Consider the following 17601-nt stretch of genomic DNA (forward strand, 5'->3'; position numbering starts at 1 on the left):
GGTTAGAGTCACAGTTGTTCTGTGGAGTTTAAAGTGCGTTTATATTATAGGTCCAGGCAGACGAGTTCCTCATGACGCTGTCATTAACCATCATAACTGTCATCGACCATCAGCAGAAGAAGCTGGATGGAGCGCTTGCTGAAGCTCTCGTTGAGGGTCTCTCCACCAACCAGGGATGCTCAGAAGTCACACAGCAGTCAAAAGGAGGTCAGGTGCAAAGATAGTTGACAGACAAATTACATTTGACCAATCACAATCAATGATTTCATGTTCCATGACCAATAACTTGACACTATTGTATTTTCTCAATTGTTATTTTGTAGTTGGGTAATTTTAGCGACCCGATAGACTGTACTGACCAAACACATGGAGGCGCTGTCTGGGAAAGTGGAGCGTCTCCGCAAAGCCAAACAGGGAGAACCTCAAAATGGGGTACTTTTTTTTTTTTTTTTTAACTAGGCAGGTCAGTTAAGAGCAAATTCTTATTTACAATGACGACCTATCATGGAACAGTGGGTTTACTGCCTTGTTCAGGGGCAGAATTTTCGATTTTTACCTTGTCAGCTTGGGGATTCTATCCAGCAACCTTTCAGTGCTGGTAAAGTCACTCATGTTTTCTAAGCTATTGTCACTTGAAAATATGACCATGTTAAAGAGAATTTGTTTAAGCAGGTGTAGGCAGGAGGTCTCAGGTACACACAGTGTGATTTCCAGAGGTCATACCTAGAGCGGTCAACGATGAAAATGTAGTCAAACAATGCACTGTATATTTCTCAATAAAGATGAATTCCATAGAATTAGGAATTAGAATACAATTACATCCTATATGATGAATAATACCATGTATTCTCAAGCTCCTTTTGATTGTGTTACACTTTCATTTTCAACTAGTTTAATACCACAGGAGGGCGTTACATAGCTACATGATTGCACATGCCAGGTAAATTCAGTCTTAATTGATTCAAAGTGGAATACAGAGCCTGCTTTCATTTCATTCCCAACTCAGAAAATGTAGGGTAATGTGTAATATCCAATTGACAATTCCCTGCTACAGAACACTGTTAAAAAACACTTACAATACTACAAACTTGGAATACTCCAACTGAAGCCAAAGACCTTGAGAGCCCACCTAACTTGATCCGTGTTGTTCCATAAAATTGGCAAGTGTTTCTAATATTTTCTATTGGACACACATCAATTGAAGTCTTAGTAGTGGGCGTGTTTCTTTTTCTCATTGGTACGTTTTGCTGACAGTCAACAGCTCATTCGTTTTCAGCACCTCCTCTTCTCTCCGCTGACTGGCTCCCCGTGACTTTGCTAGAGAGTGCGTTTACAGTTTTCAGCGCAAGCTACGTTCCTATGTTGCTACCACGACCACAGACCAAAATGCGTTGGACATGGCTACAAACTACAATTCCTGACGAAAGTTGGATCATTTTGATCATGGAGAATCAATTTGAGGGGAACAACAAGCGTTAGTCACCTGGATATAGCTGCAATGCATTCCGTTGGCTACTTATTTGAGAGATAGAGGAAAAACTGCAACTCCTGTTGTGGTGTTCATGGAGGCTCACAGGACCATTTCAGTGAGCTAGAGGACCGGCGAAATGTCACCTGTGTAGTGTTGTACACCTTGTAGTAAAGTATTTACCAAGACGAGAGTGCGGAGTACAAAAGCCTGGATCCCCATATTCTGCGTCAATTTATAAATTGGCCTGTTCAAATGTGAGCAAAAAAAGTTATCACGACAGCAGCTGCGCTGTGGGAGGTACCTCGCGAGCAACAAGATGATAAGATCATTGATATGACCTACTCCTTTATCCCGTTTAGTAAGCATTAGTCGATTATAATGAGCTTGTAGGTATCAAAGTAAAAGGTGGACGTCGCTGTGGTTTCAAAGCACCTTCCATTATGTGCTGGACTAGCTACTTGATCTATCTAGGCTACTAAGACATTCAGACAGTTTTTTCATGAAGTAGTTTTCAGAATTTTGAATGAACTCTCATATCGTGTTGTGGAATTTGGAATGACTTTATGTCATTGCCGCACACACCTTGGACCAGCGTCTAGAGCTCCAACGCTATTGACTGCAACCCACCCGGGATAGTAGGCTACACAGGAAGAATTGCGCAGTTTTCAGGTTTTTGTTTGTGTAGTCTTTTTACGGGTTCAATTGGCACCCATTTAAGCTCAGCTGGGTATTTCAACCATGTCCTCGAAAGACAATCCATGTCGGAAATTCCAAGCCAACATTTTCAACAAAAGTAAATGCCAGAATTGCTTTAAACCAAGAGAATCTCATTTATTGAGCGACGAAGATTTAAATCAGGTAAGCAAGTGTTGCCATATGTTTCACAGTCATGGGGTCATGCTCATTGGCGTAGCGCAGCTCCCGCTAGGCGTGGGGGGCCACAAGCGTTGGGGGTACTCACGGAGGTCGGGCCCCAGCCCCCCAGATAGCATATGAACACGTCATAAGCCATGAACAAACAATTTAGACAGACAGGAAATTGGCTTTAAAGCTGCAACATTTTCTCTCTCATGGCAAAATCTGTAGAATCACAGGAAGTTGGCTCAGGGATTCTTTAAAGTCGGGACGATCCTTGTCCAGCAGGAAAACTATTTTAATACTAGCAAAAAAAAAGTTTTATTCAGCCTTAATTTACCTTTAGTATAATTTTATAAGGGAATATATTTGACTTAGGAATTTTGAAAGTACTTGAAATATTATTGAATATTACAGCCTGATCTCAGACTAGACTAACCACAGTAAATGTAAATCCGGGACACATTTGTATGATATGTTACTTTTGGTATGATTTCTTAAGGAATAAACGAAAGTAGGGTTGCAAGTTCGAACCTCATCACTGACAACATTTTAGCAACTTTAACTAAACTTTTTTGCTACTTTGCAACTACTTAGCACGTTCGGTTAAAGGGTTGAGGTTAGGGTTAGCTAACTCCTAAACTTAACCCTACCCCCTAAACTCTAGCCTAGCTTGAATTCGTAACATACGGTGTCTTCGTAAAGAATTGACTGATTGACCTTTTCCACATTTTGTTACATCCTTATTCTAAAATTGATTGAAATTGTTTCCCCCCTCAATCTAAACACAATACCACATAATGAGGTTTAGAAAGTTTTGCAAATGTAATAAACTGAAATCACATTTACATAAGTATTCAGACCTATTACTCAGTACTTTGTTGAAGCACCTTTGGCAGCGATTACAGCCTCGAGTCTTCTTTGGTATGACGCTACAAGCTTGGCACACCTGTTTTTAGGGAGTTTGTCACATTCTTCTCAAGCTCTGTCAGGTTGCATGGGGAGCGTTGCTGCACAGCTATTTTCAGGTCTCCAGAGATGTTTGATTAGGTTCAAGTCCGGGCTCTGGCTGGGCCACATTCAGAAACTTGTCCTGAAGCCACTCCTGCGTTGTCTTGGCCGTGTTCTTAGGGTTGTTGTCCTGTTGGAAGGTGAACTTATGCCCCAGTCTGAGGGCCTGAGCGCTCTGGGGCAGGTTTTCATCAAGGATGTCTCTGTACTTTGCTCCATTCATCTTTGCCTTGATCCTGACTAATCTCACAGTCCCTGCCACTGAAAAACATCCCCACAGCATGTTGCTGCCACCATGCTTCACTGTTGAGATGGTGCCAGGTTTCCTCCATGTGACGCTTGGCATTCGGGCCAAAGAGTAAAATTTTGGTTTCATCAGACCAGAGAATCTTGTTTCTCATGGTATGAGAGTCTTTAGGTGCCTTTTGGCAAACTCCAAGCAGGCTGTCATGTGCCTTTTACTGAGGAATGGCTTCCAACTGGCCACTACTATAAAGGCCTGATTGGTGGAGTGCTGCAGATATGGTGGTCCTTCTGGAATGTTCTCCCATCTGTACAGTGGAACTCTAGAGCGCTGTCAGTGACCATCAGGTTCTTGGTCACCTCCCTGACCAAGGCCCTTCTCCGATTGCTCAGTTTGGCTGGGCGGCCAACTCTAGGAAGAGTCTTGGTGCTTTCAAACATCTTCCATTTCAAAATGATGGAGGCCGCTGTGTTCTTGTGGACCTTCAATGCTGCAGAATTTTTTTTGGTACCCATCCCCAGATCTATGCCTCAACTCAATCCTATCTCGAAGAGTTCTATGGACAATTCCTTCGACCTCATGGCTTGGTTTTTGCTCTGACATGCACTGTGTACTGTGGGACCCTATATATTGACAAGTGTGTGCCTTTCCAAATCATGTCTAATCAATTGAATTTACCTCAGGTGGACTCCAATCATGTTGTAGAAAAATCTCAAGGATGATCAATGGAAACCAGATGCACTTGAGCTCAATTTCGAGTCTCAGACCAAAGGGTCTGAATACTTACGTAAATAAGGTGTTTATGATTTTGATTGGCAATTGGAAATTTCAGCAAAGTTCCAGTTTCCCAATACAGAAAGTGTACATTGTGCAGTAGAGTTTCCTGTGAGTTAGCCATCTGTCAAATAGGCATAGTACAAAGGTTTAGTTTAATTGGATGTAATTAGTTGTTAGCCCCAGGGTATAGGCTATCATCCTTAAACTAATCTGTGCACGAATTAACTCCCTGACATGAAAGAGCCCAATGCATGAAATGGCACTGACCGTTTTAAAAGAAGTCAACGAGGAGATGCATGCATGCATGCATGCAGGATACATTTTGTAAGGCTTGTCAAACACATCGTGGTTGAATGAAAAGTATATTGAATCAAATCAAATGCATTTATAATGCCCTTTTTACATCAGCAGATGTCACAAAGTGCTATACAGAAACCAAGCCTAAAACCCCAATCAGCAAGCAATGCAGATTCAGAAACCCCAACTTAGTACTTTTCCTATGGTGAGAATAGAATCATTGCTTACCTTGCACATTTTACATTGTTGCCATCACCTTGACATAAGAGAGCTGGCTAAGAATGGCCTTGGTATAGAATTAAGTTGTTATATTGGTGAGAAGTGCCTGCTCTTTAACAGGGGAGACACCCAAAAAGCCATATAATTTTGATCAGAAGACTACAGGAATAGCTACGCAGTGACAGTGCTGATTTTCTCAATGCTGTACACCATTCGTTCTAGACATGTGAGAGGTTGTTAGGTCAAATCTAGATATTAGCCTTACAGCATGTACATCCATGGCATTTGGAAAGCTCTTGGAAGCAGGTGGTCCTGACTCAACACTGAAACACGTCATATTATGACTAAATATGTGATTGACTCACACACGTTGCATCCACGGACACACACACACACACACACACTCATTCACTCTGTCTGGGCCTGCTTGACTTTAGGAGTAGTTTGTCTCTTGACTGGACATACACCTTCAACTGTACACAGCGCCACATCTATTCCACGACATTGACACTAGAGACTGACACCTTTAGCTAGACACAACATTACATCTATTCCATGATATTCACAACCGACTGTCCTCCTTGCACGGATGAAAATAGCTCTGTGGCAGACTCTTACCTAGTGGAATTCCTGACCCAAAAGGCTATCAAAAGACCTCATTGTGCTACTAACTTGCAAACTCTAGTCTCGTTAGCCAGGCGTCTCATTATCATCAACACCAAAGGCTCAGCACACATTACATACGAGAGTTTTTCTCCGTAAATCTCATTCCAAACATATTTTCAGCAAGCGCTTTGGTCATTCCTTTAGTATTTGACCCTCCCTCCCACTCATCCCATCTAGCCCACATTCTCTCAGTGCGGTATTACATAGTCATTATGATGGGGGGGGTTGTGAGATGAACGCACCACACAAATGACTGTTTAACCATTGAATGGTAAAAGCTGACCTAAATCCGTCTTGCTCGTCCCTTCTCAGGGGAATTCAGCATATGCCCCCTGTCTGGTCATGTGAAGAGAGATTGCTCTTTTTCTCTCTCTAAAGCACTGCTCTCTTTTTCTCTTGTTTTTTTTTACCTCTTCTCATTTTCTAGGGGTAGGGGGGTAACATTCTATAACATATCTACATTGTCTTCTTCCATCTGTAATATAGTCAGATATCGGCTTAATCGGAATGAACAGCCATTATCCCAGAAATGCTACAATGGATTCCCTGCTCAGCCCTAAGATGGTGACTTATCAATATTTTAAGCATATAGACCACACACTTAAGTGGCTATCTGAACTCAGATGTTGTTAGTGTAAAGAGACTCATAAGTTCCTTTTTGTATGCTTGACGTGTACTATACAGGTAACTGCCAAAATAATGGAAACACTTGAGTAAGTGAGGGATGCGAAGTATATTGAAAGCTGGCACTTCCACACCGATGACTGTGTATATAAATGGACGTGACACCATTCATAAAAAAAAAAAATGTAACACCTTTTCGTGATATCCAATTGGTAGTTACAGTCTTGTCCCATCGCTGCAACTCCTCTATGGACTCGGGAGAGGCGACGGTCGAGAGCCATGCGTCCTCTGGAACACAACCCTGCCACGTTGCACTGCTTCTTGACACACACTATTATTTGTACCCCTTTTTTGTGATAATGTAGAAAGTACGCGTGACCATTCAATTATTTGTTCAGCTGTCTTATAGTTTGGGGGTAGAAGCTGTTAAGGAGCCATTTTGACCTAGACTTGGCGCTCCGGTAGTACTTGCTGTGCGGTAGCAGAGAGAACAGTCTATGACTTGTGTGACTGGAGTCTTTGGCAATTTTTTGGGCCTTCCTCTGACACTGCCTAGCATAAAGGTCCTGGATGGCAGGAAACTTGTCCTCAGTGATGTTTTAGGCCGTACACACTACCCTCTGTAGCGCCTTCCGGTCGGATGCCGAGAAGTTGCCATACCAGGTGGTGATGCAACCGTTCAGGATGCTCTCGATATGCAAGCTGTAAAACATTTTGAGGATCTGGGGACCAATGCCAAAACTTTTCAGTCTCCTGAGTGGGAAACGGTGTTTTGCCCTCTTCACGACTGTCTTGGTGTGCTTGGACCATGATAGTTTGTTGGTGATGTGGACACCAAGGAACTTAACTCTCGAACTGCACCACTACAGCCACGTCGATGTTAATGGGGGCCTGTTCGGCCCTCCTTTTCCTGTAGTCCACGATCATCTCCTTTGTCTTGCTCACATTGAGGGACAGGTTGTTGTCCTGGCACCACACTGCCAGGTCTCTGACCTCCTCCCTATAGGCTGTCTTTTCAGTGATCAGGCCTACCACTGCTGTGTCGTCAGCAAACTTAATGATGGAGTTGGAGTCGTGCTTGGCCACGCAGTCGTGGGTGAACAGGGAGTACAGAAGGGGACTGAGCACACACCTCTGAAGAGCCCCGGTGTTGAGGATCAGCGTGGCGGATGTAGTTGCCTGCCCTTACCACTGGGGGGGGGGGGGTTGTTAACAGGAAGTCCAGGATCCAGTTGCAGAGGGAGGTGTTTAGTCCCAGGGTCCTTAGCTCTGTGATGAGCTTTGTGGGCGCTATGGTGTTGAACAATGAGCTTCTTCTGTCCTTATTTTTTTTATTTGTATAATCTGTTCAAGGACATACATCTGGTGTATTAGAAGCAATTATTGGCGCCATGATTCTCTTCAATGTTTTTTTTTTACACAGATTGACCATGAAGATTGAAAACTATAAACCATATGCCATGGCCATGCATCTCAGTCACCAGATCTCAACCCAATTGAGCACGTATGGGAGAATAGAGCGGCGCCTGCGACATTGTTTTATACCACCATCAACAAAACACCAAATGATGGAATTTCTCATGGGAGAATGTTGTTGTATCCCTCCAATAGAGGTCCATACACGTGTAGAATCTATTCTAAGGTGCATTGAAGCTGTTCTGGCTCATGGTGGTCCAACCCCATGTTAAGAGAGTTTATGTTGCTGTTTCCTTTAAGTTGGCAGTTACCTGTAGCTATCACTGTTTTGACATTATCTTGCCTTTCATCGCGCCAAGCAGAGAAACATCCAACATTGTAATCAAAGATAAAGGAGCTTTACATTGGATTAGAAATAACATTTAGCGGGGGGGAACGTTTGACCTTGATCAGAGTATATTAAAGTGGGACATTTAGCTCTCTCATTGTCACACTCAACATTGTCCCCTTTTTTATACTTTCCCATAGCGACATGATGGATTTATGGAGTTATAACTGAGCACTTTCCATAAGCCAATTTGATTGTTTAGGTTTAATGGGAGTAGGTAAGCATAAATCCTTTTTAAACATGCTCAACAAAACTCCAGCAATGGCTATATACACAGCGAGACCAATCCAATCCCTTCAGATCAAGTTGGAGCTCAACAGGCTTTAGTAGTGTTGTTGCGTACATAGCCAAAATCTGATTTCACTAGGCTAACTGCTGCCTGTGTACGAGTTAACTGCATTTTAAAAATATAACGCAGTGAATGAGAGTCCTGAGTCTTTTTTTTTGTTTTTTTGTGTGTGAAGAGAACAGTTTTTTGTCACACTTCTTCTCCCTTCCTTCTCTGCTTCGCTCCTCACTTTCTTGCCCGCCCACTTAGGGGGATCACAGGGAAAATCACGTGTTGGAGGCTATTTCCCCCTTTAAAAAAAAATCAGAAAAAAGGCAGTACTGGTGCTCTGGAATGCAGCCGGTTAGTGTGTGCAGCCTGAACACCGCTCACACAGCTGGTCCAAACAGCCAGCCAAAGCGTGCAACTTGTACACAATCTATTGAAACAGACAGCCAGCGTGTTGTCAGATTATTCTGGGACATACTTGAGTAATCATCCATGGCTCGTAATCATGGCCAAATACCAACCAGGCCCCTGACCTCCAGGGGGCCCACATTTGATTTTGTTAGTCATTCTCACTCGTATCATATTATGATGGCACAGGTCATTACAAAATGTGTAGAATTTGTCCATTTTTTTTTTTTTTTTTTTTTTTACAAAGGTGCCAAGATGGAGGTGCTTCAAAACCCCCTGTCAGTCATTTAGTGCGTGTGTGATATATATATATATATATATATATATATATATATATATATCTCTCTCATTGGCTGTGATGGTCATGGAATTTTGGATGATGGTTATTGGTCAGCCAAGTGATTCCGGTCACCATAATAACCTTTCGAATAGCAAAAAAGATACACATTTTCTCCCCTCCTCTGCTCCTTACTGCATGTGCTGCTGCAGGGAATGGGGGTGTTGGCTAAGCAACCGAAGACTCTCATTTGCTACAACGTCTTGCTTGTTTCAGCAAGGAGCAGCAGTCAACCGCACGAATGCCCGGCCGTCCCGTCTTCAGTCAGCTGTTTTGTTCCACCAAAATGTATATATTTTAGCGTTATTATTTTATGGTGGTGTTCATCCAGTAATTACGCCAGCCCTAATGTGTTGTGTGTGTGTGTGTATATACACAAAAGTATGTGGACACCCCTTCAAATTAGTGTGTTCGGCTAGTTTAGCCACATGTGTTGCTGACAGGCGTATAAAATCGAGCATCTGGCCATGCAATCTCCATAGACAAACATTGTCAGTAGAATGGCCTTACTTGAAGAGCTCAGTGACTTTCAACGTGGCACCGTCATGGGATGCCACCTTTCCAACAAGTCAGTTTAAAAAAAATGTCTGCTCTGACAGAGCTGCCCTGGTCAACTGTAAGTGGTGTTATTGAGAAGTGAAAATATCTAGGAGCAACATGGCTCAGCCGCGAAGTGGTAACGGGACCGCTGAGTGCTGAAGCGCGTAGCACTTAAAAATAGTTTGCCCTCGGGTTGCAGCACTCCCCACCGAGTTCCAAACTGCCTCTGGTAACAACGTCAGCACAATAACTGTTCATCGGGAGCTTCATGAAATGGGCTTCCATGGCCGAGCAGCCGAGCATTGATTGGAGTGGTGTAAAGCTCGCCGCCTTTGGACTCTGGTGCAGTGGAAACGCGTTCTCTGGAGTGATGAATCACGCTTCACCGTCTGGCAGTCCGATGAACGAATCTGGGTTTAACGGATGCCAGGGGAACACTACCTGCCCCAATAGTGCCAACTGTAAAGTTTGGTGCAGGAGGAATAATGGTCTGTTGCTGTTTTTCATGGTTTGTGCTAGGCCCCTTAGTTCCAGTGAATGGAAAAACACTACAGCATACAATGACATTCTAGATAATTCTGTGCTTCCAATTTTTTGGCAACTGTTTGGGGAAGGCCCTTTCCTATTTCAGCATAACAATGACCCTGTGCACAAAGCGAGATCCATACAGAAATGTTTTGTTGATCGGTGTGGGAGATCTTGACTGGCCTGCACAGAGCCCTGACCTCAACCCAAGCGAACACTTTTGGGAGGATTTGGAACGCTGACTATGAGCAAGGCCTAAAGGACCAACATCAGTGCCCGACCTCACTAATGCTCTTGCGGCTGAATGGAAGCAAGTCCCCGCAGCAATGTTCCAACATCTAGTGGAAAGCCTTCGCAGAAGAGTGGAGCCTGTAATGGCAGCAAAGAGGGCACCAACTCCATATTAATGCCTATGATTTTGGAATGAGATGTTTGACGAGCAGGTGTCCACATACTCTTGGTCGTGTAGTGTACATTGGTAATAAACAGCTATAACGCAAGGCTATTTCAATGCTATGCGGTCTGACATTACTCTTACTGGAGGTTACGCAAGAGTCCCTAGATAAGAGCATATGCTTGGTGAGTCTTATTAAATCATTATTTCGCCAATTAATTATTTTGTTAACGCTTTCTTTAATCTATCTTCATTTTTTTTTCTTCCCCATTAGGCAAAACCTATATATGGAGGATGGTTGCTCCTGGCTCCAGAAGGAACCAATTTTGGCAATCCCTTGCACAGATCTCGGGTAAGTTAGTTAACCTCTGGTTGGTTTTTGACAAATATATTCTAACCACGTTGTAAACTTGTTGTCAAGTGCATTCAATTGAGATGTCAAAATGTATTGTAGAAGTCCTTCTAGATTCCGGGTCACTCAATCATTTGGTACGGCTATGCAGAAGAAGAAAGGTCACACTTTATCAAAGCACAGGCCTACAGCGATTGATTTTTATGTCGCCTCTAAAGTTCTGAGTTCCCAGCAAGCTATTCTTGCGACGTCGGTCTCTGTAGTCTTGTCTCTGTTCTGCCACAAACAAACAGAAATGAATAAAACTTGGGTTGCGGTTTGCAGAAAGTTAACAATTGTTAGCTTAGCAGATGGAAAAATAACTGCAGTAGTCTTGAATCAGGATGTTTTGACTCGCCTGCGAGTCTTGTATGAGCTCTGATCAAGTTACCTCTTTAAGGCTACGCTCGACTGAGGTTTGGAGCCAGAGTGTGACCGTTTAGTCACAATTTGCAACCCTTTTGACTTGGCTGTGCGAGTAAGAACACAGTGAGTGGGCGGCTCCCTGTGGGTGGCATGGTGCGCCTTCTAAAAAAAGATCCCCCCCCCCCCCCGACCAGCTCTTTCTCAGGGGCTAATGAGCATAATATTGACTCCGTCTCTCTGCTGCCGGTGCCCTGGGGTAGTTTGTAAGACTTACTTTCCGTGTTCGCTCCGATATGATGTTGGAGCATCCTAAAAGAGGAAGATTGAGGGGGAGTGGGAAAAGTCCCGGTTCTCACAGCCCCTGATGGCTTCCATATGGAGGGGGAGCATCTCTGGAGCCATCGGCCTCAGCCCTGTCAACAGTTCCCACCTCGTGATATCATTCACAGGCACTTTTTTCTTCTTCAGGAGTGTAAATAAACACACATATGAAAGGTTGACGATGGATGTATGGATCCCTGTTAGATTTGAAGTTGGCAGAGGACTCAACTGTAGGTATGGTCGGTCCCGTATTGGGTAGGGATGGGGGGGGGGGGATCGCTATTACAGTGCCGTTTTCTCTATTTTTGCATAGTATGGACACTGAATGTTGTCAGCTCTTCAACCAAAACATAATATTGCAACTTTTTTTTAAATGTATTTAATAAACAAAGTTATGTACCTGTGTGGAAAAAGTAATTGCCACCACACACTCAATAACTGGTTGTGCCACCTTTTTAACTGCAATGACTGCAACCAAACACTTCCTGTAGTTGTTGATCAGTCTCGCGTTCCGGTGGAGGAATTTTGGCCTGCTCATCCATGCAGAACTGGTTTAATGTCGGTGACATTTGTGGGTTTTCGACTATGAACTGATCGTTTCAGGACCTGCCACAACATCTCAATCGGGTTTAGGTCTGCACTTTGACTAGGCCATTCCAGAACTTTTAAATGTGTTGTTTTTGAGCCATTCTGATGTAGCATTGTTTGTGATTTTTGGATCGTTGTCTTGTTTGCATGACCCAGCTGCGCTTCCGCTCACAGATGGATGTGCCTGACATTCTCTGATACAGAGCAGAATTCATGGTTCCTTCAATGATGGCAAGTCATCCAGGTCCTGAGGCAGCAAAGCATCCCCAAACCATCACACTACCGCCACCGTGCGGTTCTTACTGTGGAATGCGGTGTTTGGTTTTCACCAGTCCCGTTGTCCAAAAAGTTCCACTTTTGACTAGTCTGTTCATAGAACATTCTTCCAAGAGGCTTCACAATCTTCCAGATGTGTTTTTTTGGGGGGGAGGGCTTGAGTCGACCTTTTGGGGCGACATGGGTCCCGCTATGTCCGGCGAAAGCCAAACACTGCATTCAGTGGTCCCCCTCTGAGCCTTATATTACAGTTTTAATGGCCTCTGAATTAGTATGATGTTCCTGTAAGTCAGGCTTCGCTGAGGCCGCCTATCGGCAGCCCTATTCGGGGGGCCCCCGACGCCCCGTAGCTCACAAAGCACTTCCCCGTCTTTTATTGATGGATCTCGGCAGAAAACCGAGGCCAGAAACTTAAACACCCGGACAAAACTGGGCATTAAGAAAGAAGGGGTTGGTGATAGAGGGCTAGTGTAGAGGGTATAAAAGTGTGGAAAACACAGCCTACCATTTATCATATTCACTAAAAAGAGAGTCACTGAGCGCTGGTTTCGCCCTCAGGTTTCTTTGCATACGTTCTAATACCTGGAACTCCACTGGTGCCTTCAAGGGGAAAACGAGGGAATGAGATGGAACAGATTGGGTTTAAGGGATGATTTAGTTGTTTTTTGTCTTGTGGTGATCCAATCTTCTCCTCAAACAAATATGGACTAAACTGGTTGTAGAATTTACACTTGGAGGACACTTTGGTGTTGGAGGGTTTAGCTACAGTACATAGAGTGTATGCTGGATGTTTCTGTTTTGGCTGTGGCATGTTTTCATCAGATGCTAGCGGAGGTTCCTGTTAGCGCCAGGAATGTATCCTGGTGAACAGTGATCGCTCAGCGATCATATCTAGGTGGTTTGCTTAAGTCAACCTCCCCTCTGTTACAGAGTTGGAGGCATTCTCTCTCTCTCTCTCTCTCTCTGTCTCTCTCTCTCTCTCTGTATTTAAGTGACACACATGTCCAGTATGTAGTACAACAGTCTGTCATTTTCAAATGTTGCCAAGCCAACACAGTGGATACCGAATGGTAAACTTTACCCGTTTGTGTGTGCGCGCGGCGCGTGTTTGCGTGTTGGGGTAATAGTGTTGGCTCAGTCCTGGCTTTGGGATCAAGGACACACTGACTCACTAAATCATCTGCAGCCATGTCCCCGAAAAAAAGAGCTATGAAAACGCAAGGCATGCTGGGGACTTTTCGGTGTTGTTGGGCTTGGGGATTCTTCTGAGTGATCCCTGCTTTATAACGTAGCCACTATAGGTTCATAGATTCATAGGCTAACTCCCTACACATACAGTATGTGTTCTGTGCTTATTGAAAATCCAACCGTGCCTGTATATCCACCACTTTCAGAAGCTGCGTTGCGCTTAGCATTTGAGCTACATTGCTTTTACCCAAATCAACAGTTTAAGTCTTATAATAGCATACATATTATTGTAGCGTAAGTTGCCCTATCAGATGTCACTATAACTAGCATCTCTCTCTCGCGCTCTCTCTCTCTCTACAGAAATGGCAGAGGAGGTTCTTCATTCTATACGAACATGGATTACTCCGTTACGCCCTGGACGAGATGGTGAGTCAACTTCCCCGTTAAGCACTAAATTATGTTTTATGATTTCCGTAGTTTATTAGCGAGTTCCTTCTCCACGAAGGCCGTTTTTAAAAATTTTTTCACAACCGGAGACGTTTACGCCCAGTTTAGACATGAAAACAGTCTAAATGTTGTGCGTGTGTTGTCAGTCAAGTTGGACACATGCCTTTTTTGATGTTTTCCGGCATGTGTAAGCCGGAGTGTTGGGATTCTGACACTCTCCTGAGGCGTACCTGTGTGCCTGAGGTGGGCCCGGTGCCACAGGGCTGGGTTGCCAACGCTCCGAGCACACCGTCCCTCTGGGGCTAGCATAGCATCACGCTAACATGCTAATTCGTAGAGAACTAGCTCAGTGAGCATGAAAGGAATGCGGGGACACCAGGTGTCACAGATAAGTCTGGTACACAGGTGTGCTTTGTTTTAAGGTGCAAACAAACCTGTGCAACTGACCATGGCAACTTCCCACCTGAGGCATAAAAACGGCCATTTTTAATCAACTTTGACGCCTTTCTGTTTATCAGTGTCACTGTTGGATACTCTGTATCCTACTACCTTCCCTACCAACACATGATGTTCTGACAACTTGTGACAACGTTACATGTTGTTAAGAAGGTTGGTCGTGATGACATTACCACGTGACAGTGTTGTGACGAAGTTGCCACAAAGTTGTAATTGTTTCTCTAAAGTAAATAAAGTTGAGGTACACATATTCAACACTGCCCTCTTAGTGCCAGCAGTTTAGCAATTCATATGAGGAGTGGAGAGAGTGGGCAGGCAGTGTATTGATTGGCCCCTATTCCTCTTATCCAACTGCTTGGAAAGAGAGGCTCTTTAAAAAACGAGAGGTGAAAACCGCATCGGGAGGAAAGAGCACTTTGCTCAATGCTGTTGACTCATTCTCTCTGCGGTGTTCGTTGGTGAGAGATGCTGAGTGTCCTTATGTAAGCGAGGCAGTGGGAAGAGGCCTTTTCGTGTGTGTGTGTGTGTGCGTGCACATTGGCGGTGAAGCTATTGGTATGTGGGTGGAAAACGCATCTCTCAACTCGAAGGGGTCATCAGAAAAGAACTGTTGATCTGTGGAGACCTGTTACGTACATACTAATGCACGCATGTATCAGTGTGTAGGAAAGGAACAGGACATGTCACATTGATCATCCTCTCACCGGGTGAAGCATACCTGAGAGTCAGTGAAATGAAATATTTCTGAGACAGCGAGTCCAAAGGAGCGTAACGTACGGTCTTAAAGACAGCGATTTGGATTTGAGCGAGGGGACAAATAAAGAATACGTACGGCGGAGAGGAGGAGGAAAGTGAAAGAAAGAGTGTCTCCCACTCGCCCTCCCTTTCCCTTCCTCCTCGGTTAGTGTCACTTCATCTTTTCATCTGCCGTCTGAAAGGAGGATCAAAATGGGTCAGCAACGGAGGTGGAGAGCTGGAGTGCTCTAAATATAGATATGTGAAGTGTAGAACAAGCGATGATGAATACATCATGTTTGAATAATTGTTGGGCCATTTTTAATTAGCGGCTGCAAATTGAGCTAAATAACTCCTGTATCTGGCACCAGAAGCTAGGCCTTTGGTGAAACAGAGCGCGAGTTGCTCAAATATCCTTTATTATACTCTCTTGTTTGATTGTAACCTTTATTTAACTAGGCAAGTCAGTTAACTTCTTATGCCTGCCATCCCGTTAACGGGATAATTGTCATCAACAACCCCTGAATGGCATAGCGCCACATTCAAATAATATTACTACAAATATTTATAGTCATGAAATCACAAGTGCAATATAGCAAAACACAGCTTAGCCTTTTGTTAATCCACCTGTCGTGTCAGATTTTGAAAATATGCTTTACAGCGAAAGCAATCCAAGCGTTTGTAAGTTTAATGATCGCTCGACAAAACATTATGTACACCTAGCATCAAGTAGCTTGGTCACGAAAATCAGAAAAGGAATCAAATGAATCGTTTACCTTTTGATCTTCGGATGTTTTCACTCACGAGACTCCCAGTTACACAGCAAATGTTCCTTTTGTTCCATAAAGATGGTTTTTATATCCAAAATACCTGTTTGTTTGGCACGTTATGTTCAGAAATCCACAGGAAAAAGCAGTCACGACAACGCAAACAAATTCCAAATAGTATCCGTAATGTCCACAGAAACATGTCAAACGTTTTTATAATCAAGCCTCAGGTTGTTTTTAAAATATTTAATCGATAAGATATCAACCGCAACTGTCTTTTTCAGTCGGGGAGGGAAAGGCAATGGCATCCCAAACTCTGTTACGCATACAAAACGCTGCTGGCACCCGGCCATATAATGACGCGATGTTATATTTCTCGCTCATTTTTCAAAAGAAAAGCCTGAAACTATGTCTAAAGACTGACACCTTGAGGAAGCGATAGGAAAAGGAATCTGGTTGATATCCCTTTAAATGGTGTAAAGGCGATATGGAACATGGAGTTTTCAGAATAGAAGCCACTTCCTGGTTTGATTTTCCTCAGGGTTTCACCTGCAATATCAGTTCTGTTATACTCAGACAATATTTTGACAGTTTTGGAAACTTTAGTGTTTCTATCCAATACTACTAATTCTATGCATATATTAGCAACTGAGACTGAGGAGCAGGCCGTTTTTTAGTTTGGGCAATTTATTCATCAAAGCTACTCAATACTGCCCCCCAGCCATAAGAAGTTAAGAATAAATTCTTATTTACAATGACGGCCTACCAGGGAACAGTGGGTTGTTCAGGGGCAGAACGACAGATTTTTTTTTTTAACCTTGGCTCCTTGGGGATTCGATCAGCAACCTTTCGGTTACGGGCCCAACGCTCTAACCACTAGGCTACCTAGCAGTGCTTCTGATCTTGGGGTGTGTGTACCTTCAGGGGTGCTTGGCTTATCCACAGGGTATTTGGGAAGACTCATAAGAACATAGGCCTACTGGTAAAATGCATGAGAGGGTACGTCCGTGGTACTCGTATGTGGGAGAGGCGAGTTGTGTACCGTCCCTAAGAATTATTGCACTGTGAATAAGGTGTGTGGTGTGTGTTTCGCATGTGTGTTTCCCTCCCTGATGGAGAGTGCTGTATCCCCAGGACATAATGAGAGGGCAGGAATGGATGAAGGCCTCGGTGGGGCTGCTGAGACCACACTCCTCCTCTTCTCTTCCTCTCCATATCAAATATACCCTTCGTCACCCAGCCTCCTAACAACATACATGCACTACGTTAGAAAAACAAGCAGCACTGCGCACGACTACACAACACTAGGCATACACGTCTAACCACAACACAAGGGCATGGGCAATAATATCATACAGCATAAACGCACTCCAAACATAGGACAATGACATGTACAGTAACGCACTTTAACACAAGGAAATACACACACACACACACACACACACACACACACACACACACACACTCCTTTAGACTTTTGAGAAATGGGAACGACAAAAAGCATGACGTCTCCTCAAAACCATGAAACCCAGGGCCTGTAGCCACATCAGAGGCCCACCAGAGAGCACAGGGTTGGGTTTAGGAGATGAGAAGGTTGCCCCTGTGTGTGTGTATTTT

The 17601-nt window shown here is 43.8% G+C and overlaps 1 protein-coding gene across 4 annotated transcripts in view; it reads left to right on the forward strand.

The window, feature by feature from the left end:
* Positions 1-1298: 1298 nt before the first annotated feature.
* Positions 1299-17601, forward strand: part of si:ch73-103b11.2 (putative leucine-rich repeat-containing protein DDB_G0290503) — a 106424-nt gene continuing 90121 nt past the window's right edge. For 3 of the 4 annotated variants that reach the window (XM_021565233.2, XM_021565231.2, XM_021565232.2), the window contains exons 1-3: positions 1299-2329; positions 10724-10801; positions 13940-14005. In XM_021565233.2, coding sequence (XP_021420908.2) covers positions 2210-2329; positions 10724-10801; positions 13940-14005 — 264 coding nt within the window. In that variant the 5' untranslated portion in view covers positions 1299-2209. The remainder of the gene's footprint in view (positions 2330-10723; positions 10802-13939; positions 14006-17601) is intronic. The other variant, XM_021565234.2, reaches the window with a different exon arrangement.

The sequence above is a fragment of the Oncorhynchus mykiss genome, chromosome 16 (genome assembly GCF_013265735.2).
Source record: "Oncorhynchus mykiss isolate Arlee chromosome 16, USDA_OmykA_1.1, whole genome shotgun sequence".
In the NCBI taxonomy this organism is placed as follows: Eukaryota; Metazoa; Chordata; class Actinopteri; order Salmoniformes; family Salmonidae; genus Oncorhynchus; species Oncorhynchus mykiss.